At 43.6% G+C, this 15898-nt stretch overlaps 2 protein-coding genes across 9 annotated transcripts; both read right to left on the reverse strand.

Moving 5' to 3' along the window:
- Nucleotides 1–132: 132 nt before the first annotated feature.
- Nucleotides 133–5489, reverse strand: LOC139558718 (putative nuclease HARBI1). Of its 6 annotated transcripts, none has more exons than XM_071374077.1 (11): nucleotides 3485–5487; nucleotides 3117–3187; nucleotides 2853–3029; nucleotides 2701–2762; nucleotides 2532–2618; nucleotides 2403–2444; nucleotides 2161–2334; nucleotides 2046–2081; nucleotides 1393–1947; nucleotides 1000–1111; nucleotides 133–905 (listed from the first exon to the last, which is right to left on the reverse strand). In XM_071374077.1, the coding sequence occupies exons 1-8, from the start codon at nucleotides 3640–3642 to the stop codon at nucleotides 2046–2048; spliced, it is 807 nt and encodes a 268-aa protein (XP_071230178.1). In that variant the 5' UTR covers nucleotides 3643–5487; the 3' UTR covers nucleotides 133–905; nucleotides 1000–1111; nucleotides 1393–1947. The 6 variants fall into 6 exon arrangements, with proteins under 6 accessions (XP_071230178.1, XP_071230175.1, XP_071230174.1 ...); XM_071374074.1 differs by adding an exon at nucleotides 1208–1323 and having other exon boundaries at nucleotides 2161–2444; nucleotides 3485–5478; XM_071374073.1 differs by lacking the exon at nucleotides 3485–5487 and adding an exon at nucleotides 1208–1323 and having other exon boundaries at nucleotides 3117–3474.
- Nucleotides 5490–8129: 2640 nt separating this feature from the next.
- On the reverse strand, nucleotides 8130–13969 carry LOC139558720 (inhibitor of growth protein 4-like). 3 transcript variants are annotated; one of them, XR_011671632.1, is made up of 8 exons: nucleotides 13838–13969; nucleotides 13230–13301; nucleotides 12895–13061; nucleotides 12480–12594; nucleotides 12067–12178; nucleotides 10107–10251; nucleotides 9562–9984; nucleotides 8130–9408 (listed from the first exon to the last, which is right to left on the reverse strand). XR_011671632.1 is itself a non-coding variant. In XM_071374078.1 (8 exons), the coding sequence occupies exons 1-8, from the start codon at nucleotides 13938–13940 to the stop codon at nucleotides 9369–9371; spliced, it is 816 nt and encodes a 271-aa protein (XP_071230179.1). In that variant the 5' UTR covers nucleotides 13941–13969; the 3' UTR covers nucleotides 8130–9368. The 3 variants fall into 3 exon arrangements, 2 of the variants coding, with proteins under 2 accessions (XP_071230179.1, XP_071230180.1); XM_071374078.1 differs by having other exon boundaries at nucleotides 9562–9623; XM_071374079.1 differs by having other exon boundaries at nucleotides 9562–9623; nucleotides 13180–13301; nucleotides 13838–13950.
- Nucleotides 13970–15898: the final 1929 nt, after the last annotated feature.

Here is a 15898-nt window from a genome sequence, read left to right on the forward strand (position 1 = left end):
ATAAGTATCAAAACTGTAAAAACAATATGTAGCTTTTCTGCAGAAAGAACCAGCCTCATAAATTTATGACTTTATCCTTTTTCTTCAGTGTGGCCCTAGTACTCTGTCATATAAACAAATACACATTCCATATGAATATAAAAACACAATGTGTAACATTATGTTCCTTTATTGAATAAGGACAAAACAAAGCAGGTAAACCATCAGCTCCTTTCGAAACTGAAGTCACAGTGACTCTACAAGATGGAAAGCACAGAATCCAAGCATATTATACAAAATGATACATACACATTCAAAGGTCTGTATATAACACACCCTGCATGTCTGCACACTAAAATAAATGCAGGACAAATCCATACACATCAACTGAACAGACAAATGAATGGATGCAGTAGCCTCCCTGCAGCCTTGTATTACACACAGTATACCGCACAAACATCATAAGAGGCCAAATTCGTCAAAAAACGAACCCAAAAAAAACCAAATTCCTCTGCCACCGCAGGACATATTTAACCAAAATTGAAAGCACACATACTAACTAAAATAATTCAACACATATTGGTCCCTCAGCAGCCGACCACTGTCGTCATCAGGGAAGATTGCCGGATTGTCCCAGTCCATGGCTGGTGGCACTCTGGGGGCCCTCTCCTTCCTCAGGCAGGCCACATTGTGGAGGACAGCACAAGCCACAGTAATATCACATGCCCTAACAGGGCTGACCCTTAATTTGTGAAGGCAGTGAAAGCGTGCCTTCAGGAGGCCAAAGGTCATTTCAACTCTGGCCCTGGTCCTGGCATGGGCATGGTTGTAGGCCTGCTGTGCTTCCTGGGGGTCTGTGAAAGGTGTCAGGAGAAAAGGCTGGCAGCCATACCCCCTGTCTCCCAGCAACACACCAGAGAATTCACCTGTCAACACAAAATCTCATCATTACTACCTCATAAACACAGTGATATTCTTGACACAGCCATGATGGTTATAAATAGGGGTTGTGTGGCTTACCTTGTGATAGGCACTGATAGATTTCAGAGGCCCGAAAGATTCTGGAGTCATGGACTGAGCCAGGCCATTTTGCCACAACATTGCTGATCACACAGTCAGCATTGCAGACCATCTGAAATCATAAGATGAGGAATATTACACCAATCAATGCACATCACTGGCAATGCAGAGTGTTCGTCAATGGACAATATCAAAAAGTTATGTTCACCTGAACATTAATGCTGTGAAAGGATTTCCTATTCACAAAATCGGCCTCATGGGCACCTGAGGGGGCTTTTATCCTTATGTGTGTGCAGTCCACTGCACCAATGACATTGGGGAAACCTGTCACACAAAGTAATGAGTATCCTACTATGTGTTAACAGTTGTCCTGTAATTTGTAGATCCTCTTACCTGCAATCCTATAGAACTCCTCTTTGATGTCACAGAGTCTTCTGTGGCCAGGGAAGGAGATGAAGACATCTGCTAATGCTTTGATAGCCAGACACACACTCCTTATTGTGCGGCAAATTGTGGCCTTGTTCAGCTGTTCTGCATCCCCCACTGAGTACAGGAAGGCTCCACTAGCAAAAAAGCGCAAGGCCACACAAACCATTTGCTCCACACTCAGTGCATGGCTCCGTGCAGTGCGGTGCTTAATCCTGGGACCCAGTAGTCTGCATAGATACCTGATGCCATCTGCAGAAAACCTGTATCTTTCATATAGATGGTCATCAGGGAAGGCCAGTGGGTCCAACCGGTCCCTGAAGACCCTTTCTCGCCTGAAGGCTCTCCTCAGCACAAGTGCTTCTTCATCCACCACATCTCGCACGAATGGGCATGCCATTGTCAGAGCAGAAAGGAACACACAATTTTGGGCCTTCATATAGGCTAGTGGCCACACCTGGTGCTGGGGGGGTGGGCAAAAGAGGGCGATGCCTTATAACGATGACTTGGTTGTACTGATTGCTGGGAAAATAAAAAAAACCTTAGAAAGATGCCACCGTCCTGTGTGCTCACAATAAGAGCTCATATGTCATGGCTCACTTGACTTTACGAGAATATACCTAATTTTTATTTTGAGCTGTGTCATCTTCTTGGAGCTGGGGGAGGAAAGAAAAATAATGATTAATACATTTGTGTTACAGTTAGCATACAGTGTACATTGAAGGCATATCTCACCTCCCTCTCAAGTTTTTTTATTTCAAGGTCCAGTTTCCTAATTGTCCTCTTTTTTATTTCGGACTCCAGTGCAAGATTTTCCATCTTTTTCTTCTTGTACTGAATGTCTATGTCTGCCAGTTCTATTTGGCGCCGGAGGTGGTTGCCATACAACTTTCTGATAGCTTGTGAGCTCTGTGAACACAATACAATTAGCGCAGCTGGAATTTGGCAGGATGTGGTGTCCTTTTATTAATACGCACTATGTTGCCAGGCTGGTTTTCCCACTGTATAGCATCTGGGTCCTGTAAAAGAAATTAGATTTTTTGATTTTGATGAGGACTCCTCACCATTGTAGAGTAAATAGTACTTTCACAGTCTTAACATGATACCTCATGCCTTCTGGAATCCAGAGAGATGGTCTCCTCCTCATCATCGTCTCCATCATGTGCTGTTGCTGCTGCACTGGGGCCTTCACCCTATCACATTTAATCGGATTCATATTGAAGCTAGTAGACAAGACATGCCAGGACTACAGTATGCCTTTGATGGAGTACTCACTGGATCAGCATCGTCTGGTGCTTGTGCTGGTGGCTCTAACAGGAACACAGTGCTGCCAGACACTGCAAGGCAATAGGTAAACCAAAGTCAGACAGTCCAAATTGATTCAATATGAATGTGGTTGTATCCCATGTAGAGATGGAAGGACATACCTTGAATGAAGCGGGTGGCATCTTGGGAGGAACCTATGCTCGTCTCTTTCCCCCCAGGGATCCCCTCTAAGACGGGCCTGCCTTTATTTAGCTCCAAGGCCATGTCCTCTGCTGGGGTAAGGTCAGCCTTTGGTGACCCACCACCCGTGCCTTGTCTGTGGGTATTCTTTTTCACTGCTAAAACAGTACAGACAATGTGTGAGCAGGTACCTTCTGGGTACAATATATGCTTGTGCTTTGTTAAATATTAGTCAGGGACCATACCATTCTGCAGAATGTTCTTGTATTTGATTTTGACCTGCTGCCATGTCCGTTTTGGCCCGTTCATGTTTAATCTACACACACACACACACACACACACACACACACATTTAATGGAGTCACACTGCAAAAAATTACTTGGTATTTTTGTCTTGTTTTCAGTAAAAATATCAAAAAATTTATCATAGCTTTATACAGTGTGATGGAGTTACTTTACACAATTTCACTCATATCTGCAGTGCATTTCAATTACAAATTTAACCGTTTCATAATTACAGTACAACTGCATTTTTGGAGATGTGAATTAAATATTTGAATTGTAATTGTGATGTTTCAGCGGAGCGGTGAGTGTGTAATTGTGCACTACTTACGCATTCAGGCGGTCTGCAATACTTTGCCACGCTTTTTCTCTTTGCTTTATCACTGTGGCGGTGTTGCCTTTCTTCTTAATTATATATTTTACCTCCTCGTATGCCTCCATGAGGATTTGTGCTTCCGACGGGGAAAAGTACGCGGCTCTAGTTGCCATGGTAAATCAGTTAATCTGTGATCTGTGGCGGGGTCTATTTGAGTGAGCCGTGAGCGCGCACCTATCCAGGATTGGTTTCACCTGGCTTAATGAATCCGTGTCTGCTCATCCTGGCTTGGTCTTTGTGCAACCAATTAAGCCTGGACGCACATGTTTTGGCTTCATTGAGCTCAGCTGAGTCATTTATCCCGGATGTCTTAATTCTACTTTTGTGCAACAGGCCCCAGGAACGTGACAGTTAAGAACAAATTCTTATTTACAATGACGGCCTACCAAAAGGCAAAAGGCCTCCTGCGGGAACGGGGGCCTGGGATTAAAAATAAAAAATAAATACAATATAAATATAGGACAAAACACACATCACAACAAGAGAGACAACACAACACTAAATAAAGAGAGATCTAAGACAACAACATAGCAAGGCAGAAACACATGACAACACAGCATGGTAACAACACAACATAACAGCAACATGGTAGCAACATAACATGGTAGCAGCACAAAACATGGTACAAACATGATTGGGCACAGACAACAGCACAAAGGGCAAGAAGTTAGAGACAACAATACATCACACAAATCAGCCACAACTGTCAGTAAGAGTGTCCGTGATTGAGTCTTTGAATGAAGAGATTGAGATAAAACTGTCCAGTTTGAGTGTTTGTTGCAGCTCGATCCAGTCGCTAGCTGCAGCGAACTGAAAAGAGGAGCGACCCAGGGATGTGTGTGCTTTAGGGACCTTTAACAGAATGTGACTGGCAGAACGGGTGTTGTATGTGTCGGATGAGGGCTGCAGTAGATATCTCAGATAGGGGGGAGTAAGGCCTAAGAGGGTTTTATAAATAAGCATCAACCAGTGGGTCTTACAATGGGTATACAGAGATGACCAGTTTACAGAGGAGTATAGAGTGCAGTGATGTGTCCTATAAGGAGTGTTGGTGGCAAATCTGATGGCCGAACATCTAGCCGCTCGAGAACACCCTTACCTGCCGATCTATAAAGGATGTCTCCGTAATCTAGCATGGGTAGGATGGTCATCTGAATCAGGGTTAGATTGTCAGCTGGGGTGAAAGAGGAGCAATTACGATAGAGGAAACCAAGTCTAGGTTTAACTTTAGCCTGCAGCTCTGATATGTGCTGAGAGAAGGACAATGCACCGTCTAGCCATACTCCCAAGTACTTGTATGAGGTGACTATCTCAAGCTCTAAACCCTCAGCGGTAGTAATAACACCTGTGGGAAGAGGGGCATTCTTCTTACCAAAACACATGACCTTTGATTTGGAGCTGTTCAGATCAAGTTTAAAAGGGTAGAGAAAGCTCGTTGGACACTAAGAAAGATTTGTCGTAGAGCATTTAACACAAAATCTGGGGAGGGGCCAGCTAAGTATAAGACTGTATCATCTGCATATAAATGGATGAGAGAGTTCCTACTGCCTGAGCTATGTTGTTGATGTAAATTGAGAAGAGTGTGGGGCCTAGGATCGAGCCTTGGGGTACTCCCTTGGTGACAGGAAGTGGCTGAGACAGCAGATTTTCTGACTTTATACATTGCACTCTTTGAGAGAGGTAGTTAGCAAACAAGGCCAAAGACCCCTCAGAGACACCAATACTCCTTAGCCGGCCCACAAGAATGGAATGGTCTACCGTATCAAAAGCTTCGGCCAAGTCAATAAAAATAGCAGCACAATATTGCTTAGAATCAATGGTGACATCATTGAGAACCTTTAAGGTTGCAGTGACACATCCATAAACTGAGCTGAAACCAGATTACATACCCGAAAGAATACTATCGACATCAAGAAAGCCAGTCAGTTGATTACTGACAATTTTTCCAACACTTTAGATAAACATGGCAAAATAGAAATAGTCCTATAACAGTTAAGATCAGCTTGATCTGTCATCACGTCAAAGGGTGGCTACTTTGTGCAGAGGGTCCCTGGTTCGCGCCCGTTTCGGGCGAGGGGACGGACTAAAGTTATACTGTTACATTGATGCTGTTGACCCGGATCACTGGTTGCTGCGGGAAAGGGGGGTGAGTGTAACGGATGTGAAATGGCTAGCTAGTTAGCGGTGGTGCGCGCTAATAGCCTTTCAGTCGGTGACGTCACTTGCTCTGAGACCTTGAAGTAGTGGTTCCCCTTGCTCTGCAAGGGCCGCGGCTTTTGTGGAGCGATGGGTAACGATGCTTCGTGGGTCACTGTTGTTGATGTGTGCAGAGGGTCCCTGGTTCTCGCCCGATCCGGGTCACGGCACCAATCTAACAGTATAACTTTAGTCCGTCCCCTCGCCCCGAACCGGGCGCGAACCAGGGACCCTCTGCACACATCAACAATAGTCACCCACGAAGCATAGTTACCCATCACTCCACAAAAGCCGCGGAGCAAGGGGAACCACTACTTCAAGGTCTCAGAGCAAGTGACGTCACCGACTGAAAGGCTATTAGTGCGCACCACCGCTAACTAGCTAGCAATTTCACATCCGTTACACTATGATGAAACTGGCTCATATGGGGACCATCACAGGAAAGGAAGACCCAGAATTACCTCTGCTGCAGAGGATAAGTTCATTAGAGTAACCAGCCTTAGAAATTGCAGCCAAGATAAATGCTTCACAGAGTTCAAGTAACAGACACATCTCAACATAAATTGTTCAGAGGAGACTGCGTGAATCAGACCTCCATGGTTGAATTGCTGCAAAGAAACCACTACTAAAGGATACCAATAATAAGAAGAGACTTGCTTGGGCCAAGAAACACGTGCAAAGGACATTAGACCGGTGGAAATCTGTCCTTTGGTCTGATGAGTCCAAATTTGAGATTGCGTCTCACAAAGACAGCGGTTTGAACAGAGTAGGTGAACAGATGATCTCCGCATGTGTAGTTCCCACCGTGAAGCATGGATGAGGTGGTGTGGGGGTGCTTGGCTGGTGACACTTTCTGTGATATATTTAGAATTCAAAGCGCACTTAACCAGCATGGCTATCACAGCAATACGCCATCCCATCTGGTTTGCGCTTAGTGAGACTATCATTTGTTATTCAACAGGACAATGACCCAACACACCACCAGGCTGTGTAAGGGCTATTTCACCAAGAAGGAGAGTGATGGAGTGCTGCATCAGATGACTTGGCCTCTGCAATCACCCGACCTCAACCCAATTGAGATGGTTTGGGATGAGTTGGACCGCAGAGTGAAGGAAAAGCAGCCAAAAAGTGCTCAGCATATGTGTGTACTCCTTCAAGACTGTTGGAAAGCCATTCCAGGTGAAGCTGGTTGAGAGAATGCCAAGTGTGTGCAAAGATGTCATCAAGGCAAAGGGTGGCTACTTTGAAGAATCTAAAAGAAAAAAAATATTTTGATTTGTTTAACACTTTTTTGGTTACATGATTCCATGTGTTATGTCATAGTGTTGATGTCTTTACTATTATGCTACAATGTAGAAAATAGTAAAAATAAAGAAAAACCCTTGAATAAGTAGGTGTCCAAACTTTTGAATGGTACTGTATATATAATAAACAAAACATTCTTAATAATCTCCACCCTTAAACACCTTCCACATACAGGTAACTGCCAAAATAAAAGAAACACCAATATTTGTATTATTTAACTAGGCAAGTCAGTTAAGAACAATTCTTATTTACAATGACGGCCTAGGAACAGTGGGTTAACTGCCTTGTTCAGGGGCAGAACGACAGATTTTTACCGTGTCAGCTCGGGGATTCGATCTAGAAACTTCTCAGTTACTGGCCCAACGCTCTAACCACTAGGCTACCTGCCGCCCCAGAAAAGCTTCAATGTACCTACGCATTAGTGTCTGGAACTCTGGTGTCGCATCCTTCCAAAATTCTTCCACGAGAAATTTTATAATTTAATCCACTCGTGCCTAGTGGATGGTGGTATAGCCATTGTAGCCAAAATAATGGGCAACTGGGCCTGCCCAGCATTTTTATACATGATGGAATTTCTCAGAAACACCTGTGTGGAAGCACCTGCTTTCAATATACTTCGTATCCCTCATTCACTCGTGTTTCCTTTATTTTGGCACATGTATTTTATATGATTCACTAGTGTCATATGAAAAAGGGAAGACAGACAGACACCTTCTGGAATTTTGAAAAGCACAGGACATGATAGAGCAGTGATGAGACTTTTAGCCGGATTGAACACTGCACTGGAGTGGGGGTGATGGGGTTTGAAATAGTACAGGGATTTTACACTTAGGGAATGGGCCAGCTGTGTACAATGTTGTAAGTATGAAGTTATTTGATGTCTACCAAAATAACAGTGGGTAGAAGGAAAGAACATCTTAAGACTGATAAACTATTGGAGGACTTCAGATTGATATTCTGTCAATACTATCCATGCAAAGATGTGTCTATCTTTCTTAGACACCTCGCACATTGGGCCCAAAAAATATTACAGGCAGGAAATACAGCAGGAATACACATGCTAAGCTAATGAGAATAGAGCAACTTCTAGAAACAAATGTAATTTTACTATTTTTTTTTAAAGCTTTATTGCTTAATGGAAAAACACCAAACAGCACCCAATGTTTCAGTACAGTATTCAATTACACTTTGAATACAAAAAGTAAATGTCAACAAAATACATTTTCATTAGTTTAACTTGAAATAATATTCTTGAGGCACCAGTCAAAACCTACTGAGCAAAGTATCAAGTAACTCTGATACTTTTAAGCACATTTAAATTGTTATTCTTACAGTAATGATCAATAAGGCTCTTCATAAACAAAGATATGCCTCTCCATAATAGAAATATACAGGACATTGTTGAATGATGTGAGTTGGGGCCTATCAAAATGTCCATATATATTTGAAAGTGTTAGCATTTAGATTCCTTTAAGCAATTCCATTTCCAGCGCACTCATTTTGTGCAAACAACCTGCAATTCAGGTCATTGCTGTTTAGTGAATGTGCGAGAGAAATTCTGTCCAGTTTGCGTCCGACTGCATTCTGAACTAGGACATCTAGATCTGTATATTCTCATTGAGTCAAATCTATTAACTAAATCAATGACTCTGCTTAATCAATAAATGTTCTGTCCCCCGAAGTCTGATATGGAAATAACCAGGGGTGAATTAAGAGAACAGATGGGAAATAAAAGAGTTAACACTTGTGATCCGCGTGTATCAGGGCGGAATAGTGTTCAGTATAAAAGCATCCAGTAGGAGTCGCTGTTACAGTCTGTCATGAAGCAACCGAGTGGCTGAGAGCCATATAGAACCACCGGCTGTAAAATAAGGGTATACGTCCCTGTATTACTCTGCATATTAAAGCATTAAAGCAACCGCCAAAAAAAGTTCCAAAATAAAATGCAACATAATAGTCATGATTGGGGAACGTCTGTAACTTCACCTCTGTCAAATGTCCTTCATTGCTTCTTTCTGTTTAACAAAGAGAATTATACAGGATAACAGACCGGAAGGACCCTAATACTGGGGGGGGGGGGGGGGGGTCGTGTTCATTAGACACTGAACTGAAGAATATGGACTGATACAGGGAAGGGGCTACTCTGGACTTGTCCAATAGGAAATGCTCATTTTGGTTTTGCGTTTGAAAACAATTTGCGACGGTGTGACCTATTAAACATGACCCTGCGGAGTCCATGTTAGGATTTATGGAGGGTTTCCCCATGTTCCAATACAAACACTGAACCCTCCTTTGTAAACTCTAGCGTTATGATTGTTGGTTATGATTGTCTCTGGGTTCATTTTTTCTTCCTCTCCTGAGTACACCTTGGACAGTACCTGGGCGTAAGAAATGATAGAGAGGAAAAGAGAAAAGAAAGGGTGAGAGATAAATGGTGGTACGTTCAGGGTCTTGATCTCTTCCATGTTATAGGTGAAAAATCCATATTTTCCAATCCTAAATTCCTGATTTCCATCTCTTCCTTGACTTACCATTTTCCTCTGGGTTTTGTTGTCAGCCCCACGCAGGCGAAGTGGAACCACTCAATGGAGCACTGCAATGAGTCCAACACAATACATTCTGCTTAGTATTCCATTAGTGCCGGGAGAGACTTTTATAATGCTTTACTGCCCTCTAGTGGGCCAAAAGGAACTAGTCTTTATTTAGGTTTTACTTAATTCATCTTTGATTGAAGTGCCAAAAATTCCAAAGCCATCGCTCATTTCTAAACACTATTTTATAAATCAGACTTTTAGGTAAAAATCACGCATTCATGTCAATGTGGTATTTTTTGTAGGAACATTCTAGTGCCCAGATATCAGGTTAGGATTTGGATCATAGTGAATAGTTGACCCAATCAGGGTTGGGGTTCATTTCAATTCCGTCATCTCAGGACGTGATGTCATTGCTTCTCTCTATGAGAAAAAAAGGGAATTGGAATGTCAGTTTCCTTCCTGAATTGAAAGAACTGACCTCAACTCTGGACCTAGTGCTCATGTACCACTAGATCGTCATTGGCAGAAAGCTGTGGACTCACGTCTGTGTTGTCACAGCCGATCATCTCTCCGTAGGACACTTGGTGACACAGGCAGTAGGTGGGCTCGTTGGGGTCCACGGGCATGTCCAGCACGTCCGAGGGGTGGACGTTCCCAAAGTTCACTGTAGGGGCTGTGAACTCAGGCCTAAGGACAACAATGGAGGACAATAGGGATGAATACTGAGAGGAAGAGATGTACTGCATCAGAAGCTGCTGCAAGATACGGAGTGAGAGAATGAGAGAAGACCAGAACAGCACATTTCGGGTTAGGTTCACGGGAGTTATTTGAGTGGAGATGAAAATGAGCTGTCTTGATTATATCTGGTACAAAGTAGTGATGCACTGATATGACATTTTTGGCCCGATACCGACAACCGATATTTAAAATTTTAGCGGCCTTTTAAGCATTCTAGTACAGCGTCGTCCAGGCCGTCATTGTCATTAAGAATTTGTTCTTAACTGACTTGCCCAGTTAAATAAAGGTTACACACCACACTGACCAAAAAGTTATTTTGTTGGTATTTACGTAGGTAAATGTAAAACATAATCATAATCAAAACCTATTTATTTTAAAATCTATTTTTCCTTTATTTAACTAGGCAAGTCAGTTAAGAACAAATTCTTATTTTCAATGACGGCCTAGGAACAGTTAGTTAACTGCCTTGTTCAGGGGAACAACAACAGATTTTTACCTTGTCAGCTCGGGGATTCGATCTTCCAACCTTTCGGTAACAAGTCCAACGCTCTAACCACTAGGCTACCTGCCGCCCATGTTTTGTTGTTCAGTAGTTTCATTCTCTACCAGGATTTCTATGGAACGCCGTTGGGGTCTTTGCGTGTCAACAAAAGATATACGTCAAGTGTCAACTAAGTGTGCAAATTGGACTTTGCGGCTAGCCTTCAAAAATAAAATATGGCATATTTCTACTATTTGTATTCATTTGCAACACTGTCAACAACATACTTTTATTTTGAAGGCAAACCGCAAATTTCACTATTGTGCCTAATCCTTATTGTGGCTAGCTTCACAACACATAACCCGGTCTAGCCAGATGAAGCTACCTGGCTGCTTATAACATTAGCTTTGGGCAACAGGGTTAAGTAGCTGGCTAGCCATTTATTTTCATGGAACTGAAGTTCAAGTTCAATAGGCCAACAACAAGTGGCAACCTAGCTAATACTTAGTCACAAGGATTCCTAAATCATTGTTAAGAATAATGAAAATGACTGCAGTTTCTACTGGTCATTGTTTTCAGGCTGGTTGTATTGGTGCTAGCTATGTACCAAGCTAAAGCTAGCTACCCCAGAAGTTGCGGTCGAACAAATAATGCTTTATTACCAACGCGGTATTGTAAACACATCGTTTGTGGCCGGTGTTTGCAGACTTTATTGTCCAGCTTTGACAGTGCTACTGTATCTTTTATGACACACAAAGACCCAAACGGCATTCCATAGTATGTATGTCGTGAAGCTAATTGCAGTGACGCCATTACTGTATAACTCCGGTAGGGCAACATCTGAAAAATAGCGCACTTGGTAGTGTGTACCGGTGCTCGACCAGTCGGCGAAAGCCAACATCAACCACGACAGAGAACGGTTGATTGTCAAGGCCAATGAATTCCATTATCTTGGCTTTAATGGATTTCGCCTTTGAGTTGTCTCGCTGAAATTTTGTTACTCTTTCAAATGACCGCTCGATCCACACAGCAGACATTGTGTGGGCTAGGTTAGGAATGCTGTGTTGAACGTGTAGCGCTACATTTTACATGGCGTTATTACATCACGTACCTACGTTATATAGGTATGCACGGTAGCTTTGACATCGGTTATTAACATCGGGCCCATACCGATGTTGGCATTTTTTAGCTAATATCGTTCGATTCCAATATGTTCACCGATGTATCGTGCATCCCTAGTACAAAGCATCAGCCTATGAAACGTATGTTTTAAGTGTACATACGCTTGTGTTAGTTTGACTTTCTTCTGTCCGCTTTTGGGGCTGCAGTCGTCGTCTGACTTCACCTTTAACCTTGTGCGAGCCACCTTCTTCTCTTTTGGCCCCCTGAGCTCACCTGAAAAAAGACAAAACTCTTTAGGCTATGGTCACATTTGGAGCTTACCTGGGTTGTTTATTAAGCACCAAACAGAAGAAAATAGACTAATAAAATAAATAAGGAGGGACTCCCTGGACTTAAGAATGAGCAAAAGTTTGTTTTTGCTAAAATGTTTTCCATTGCATGCCATAATGAACATGGCCCAATTCACAGCTATCTATAGGGTTGAACGTCAATGAGACAACACTAAAAAGTCACATTTGGGTTGAAGGGACAAAATTGAATGAAAATGAGCACAAAGTGTCTGAACAGAACTTACTCTTGATTCCCTTACTGGAGGTTGAGTCATAGTCTGTGCTCTCAATCTTTTTCTCCTTCAGGTCTGCCTCGAAGCGGGCCAGGTCTGTGTCCAGCCTGCGAATGTGTTTGTCCACCTGAGGGTCACAATGAATAACAGGACACTGACTGAGACATTACATGTAGAAATGACGGACATCTCAACTTGCCTAGGCTAACTATTCACAGTCGAAGCAGAAAGTAGTCAACATTTCCATTTCCAGCTGCATCAAACATGCTAATTGAGAATATAACACACATTTCACTATGTAAGGCTTACCTGCAACCTGAGGTAACCCTCTCTCCAAAGAGCACCTTTCCTTTCCTCATTACTAGTATGGACCCCAAGCAGCGCTTCTATTCCCATTCTACTGTATCCATCTTAAGGTCCTACTCACCATCTCATAGGTCTGCATGGCCAGTTGGACCTTATCATCTCCAAACTCTTTACACTTGCCATATGACTGCTGGATCTGCCGGAGCAGGGAGAGCTTCTGCTCAGAGGAGAGGGTGTGTGTGTTTGATGTGTACTCACGAGCCAAAGAGTCTATCTGCCCTTTCAGATCTGAGAGAAAGAGATTAATTCATTTATAGTAAATTGTGGGTACAACCATCACATGGGCTACATGCACACTGACTTCTGACTTTAGCCTAGACACTCTGGATAAGTGTTTTCTATTTACCTGTTATGATAACAGCAACAATCATAATATCAGATCTGTGTGAGTCTCACCCTCTGTCCGTGTGTCCAGGTCTCTCATAAGAGTGAAATTCCTCTGTAGCTCAAACGGCAGATTTTCTATACCTAGAAAAACAAGGTTGTACAGTGTATCACGTTATATACCGGTTCCAAATCAAATACACCAGTATCATCAGTCAGTGGGCTGCAACATTGCTAGCTTCTTGTGTGTGTTAGGTAACGTTACTAAAACTGTCAATGCTGGTCTATAAATATGTATAACTGTTATTACGTAAACGTGAGGATAGCACTGAATAGAACCCTACGATACAACAAAGTCATTTAGAATCGATCAAGAACGGTATAATTATGCACCACTTTGTTAGCTGGCCATCTAGCTAACTTGGGTTGCAGGCGCGCTAACTTAGCTAACATAAGTTAGCTTTCTCGCGTGCTCTTTGTCCCTTGCTCTGGGATTTCTTATGTAGTAACGTTAGCTGAACCAGTAACTGGGCTTCTTGTCTCAAGCCCTGGTACTGGTTCTGGGAGTAGCTATGCGTGCATGTAAAACAAAAATACACAAACAAATTCCATTACACAATATTTTTGTAGGATTGTACATTATTTCATGAATAAAACATAAACAAGGAAAACTATCTTACTGTCAAGGTAATGTTCTAAATACATTCCCGCCGCCATCTTGAAAATAATAAACAAAGGTTTTTCTGGTCTTCTTCTTTTATGAGGTTTAACGGCGGTTGGCATCCAATTTGTTGCATTACCGCCACCTACGAGACTGGAGTACAACTCCCTTATAATTTGCTTGGAAAATAAAAATGTACTAAATAAATACCCTACCATCTAACACTACACTCACTAATTTCAAAATGATATAAAATAAAATTATCACCACCCTACTCTACTAATTAAATGTATTTATTCCTACCTCATGCCATCACACCCTGTAACTCTTCTGATGTCAAGTCTCGCACACCCAAATACCTCTCTGCGGCTGCCACCACAACCTCAATTTTCTGCGACTTCCATTCCATCCCTGCAGTACAGTTGATAACCATTGTTATAAATGCTAAAAATCCCACCATGAAACCACAAATGGATCAGCCAAAAGGCAAGAGGCCACTTTTTCCATAAACTTCCCTCCTACTGTCACAGACTCATCTTTTTGCTGATCCTCGGTGCATACCTCGGTCTCCGATAACTTCACCACACCTGCCACCTCCGATACTTCACCCTCATTCACTTCCATTTCTCCTCCTGTCTTCAGCTCCCTCTGCTTACATTTACATTTAAGTCATTTAGCAGACGCTCTTATCCAGAGCGACTTACAAATTGGTGCATTCACCTTATGATATCCAGTGGAACAACCACTTTACAATAGTGCATCTAACTCTTTTAAGGGGGGGGGGGTTAGAAGGATTACTTTATCCTATCCTAGGTATTCCTTAAAGAGGTGGGGTTTCAGGTGTCTCCGGAAGGTGGTGATTGACTCCGCTGACCTGGCGTCGTGAGGGAGTTTGTTCCACCATTGGGGTGCCAGAGCAGCGAACAGTTTTGACTGGGCTGAGCGGGAACTGTACTTCCTCAGAGGTAGGGAGGCGAGCAGGCCAGAGGTGGATGAACGCAGTGCCCTTGTTTGGGTGTAGGGCCTGATCAGAGCCTGAAGGTACGGAGGTGCCGTTCCCCTCACAGCTCCGTAGGCAAGCACCATGGTCTTGTAGCGGATGCGAGCTTCAACTGGAAGCCAGTGGAGAGAGCGGAGGAGCGGGGTGACGTGAGAGAACTTGGGAAAGTTGAACACCAGACGGGCTGCGGCGTTCTGGATGAGTTGTAGGGGTTTAATGGCACAGGCAGGGAGCCCAGCCAACAGCGAGTTGCAGTAATCCAGACGGGAGATGACAAGTGCCTGGATTAGGACCTGCGCCGCTTCCTGCGTGAGGCAGGGTCGTACTCTGCGAATGTTGTAGAGCATGAACCTACAGGAACGGGTCACCGCCTTGATGTTAGTTGAGAACGACAGGGTGTTGTCCAGGATCACGCCAAGGTTCTTAGCACTCTGGGAGGAGGACACAATGGAGTTGTCAACCGTGATGGCGAGATCATGGAACGGGCAGTCCTTCCCCGGGAGGAAGAGCAGCTCCGTCTTGCCGAGGTTCAGCTTGAGGTGGTGATCCGTCATCCACACTGATATGTCTGCCAGACATGCAGAGATGCGATTCACCACCTGGTTATCAGAGGGGGGAAAGGAGAAGATTAATTGTGTGTCGTCTGCATAGCAATGATAGGAGAGACCATGTGAGGATATGACAGAGCCAAGTGACTTGGTGTATAGCGAGAATAGGAGAGGGCCTAGAACAGAGCCCTGGGGGACACCAGTGGTGAGAGCACGTGGTGCGGAGACAGATTCTCGCCACGCCACCTGGTAGGAGCGACCTGTCAGGTAGGACGCAATCCAAGCGTGGGCCGCGCCGGAGATGCCCAGCTCGGAGAGGGTGGAGAGGAGGATCTGATGGTTCACAGTATCAAAGGCAGCCGATAGGTCTAGAAGGATGAGAGCAGAGGAGAGAGAGTTAGCTTTAGCAGTGCGGAGCGCCTCCGTGACACAGAGAAGAGCAGTCTCAGTTGAATGACTAGTCTTGAAACCTGACTGATTTGGATCAAGAAGGTCATTCTGAGAGAGATAGCAGGAGAGCTGGCCAAGGACG

The sequence above is a fragment of the Salvelinus alpinus genome, chromosome 29, assembly GCF_045679555.1.
Source record: "Salvelinus alpinus chromosome 29, SLU_Salpinus.1, whole genome shotgun sequence".
NCBI classification, from domain to species: domain Eukaryota; kingdom Metazoa; phylum Chordata; class Actinopteri; order Salmoniformes; family Salmonidae; genus Salvelinus; species Salvelinus alpinus.

What these genes read in the sequence shown, in the direction of transcription:
- LOC139558718 (XM_071374074.1), bottom strand. Translation starts at nt 1,864, where the DNA reads ATGAAGGCCCAAAATTGTGTGTTCCTTTCTGCTCTGACAATGGCATGC. An exon ending in TTCACAGCATTAATGTTCAG is followed by an intron (nt 1,112 to 1,207) that starts GTGAACATAACT and finishes TTATGATTTCAG; the next exon opens with ATGGTCTGCAATGCTGACTG. An exon ending in CTATCAGTGCCTATCACAAG is followed by an intron (nt 906 to 999) that starts GTAAGCCACACA and finishes TTGTGTTGACAG; the next exon opens with GTGAATTCTCTGGTGTGTTG.
- LOC139558720 (XM_071374078.1), bottom strand. Translation starts at nt 13,940, where the DNA reads ATGCCAACCGCCGTTAAACCTCATAAAAGAAGAAGACCAGAAAAACCT. An exon ending in CCTGGACACACGGACAGAGG is followed by an intron (nt 13,062 to 13,229) that starts GTGAGACTCACA and finishes TCTTTCTCTCAG; the next exon opens with ATCTGAAAGGGCAGATAGAC. An exon ending in CTCCAGTAAGGGAATCAAGA is followed by an intron (nt 12,179 to 12,479) that starts GTAAGTTCTGTT and finishes GTCTTTTTTCAG; the next exon opens with GTGAGCTCAGGGGGCCAAAA.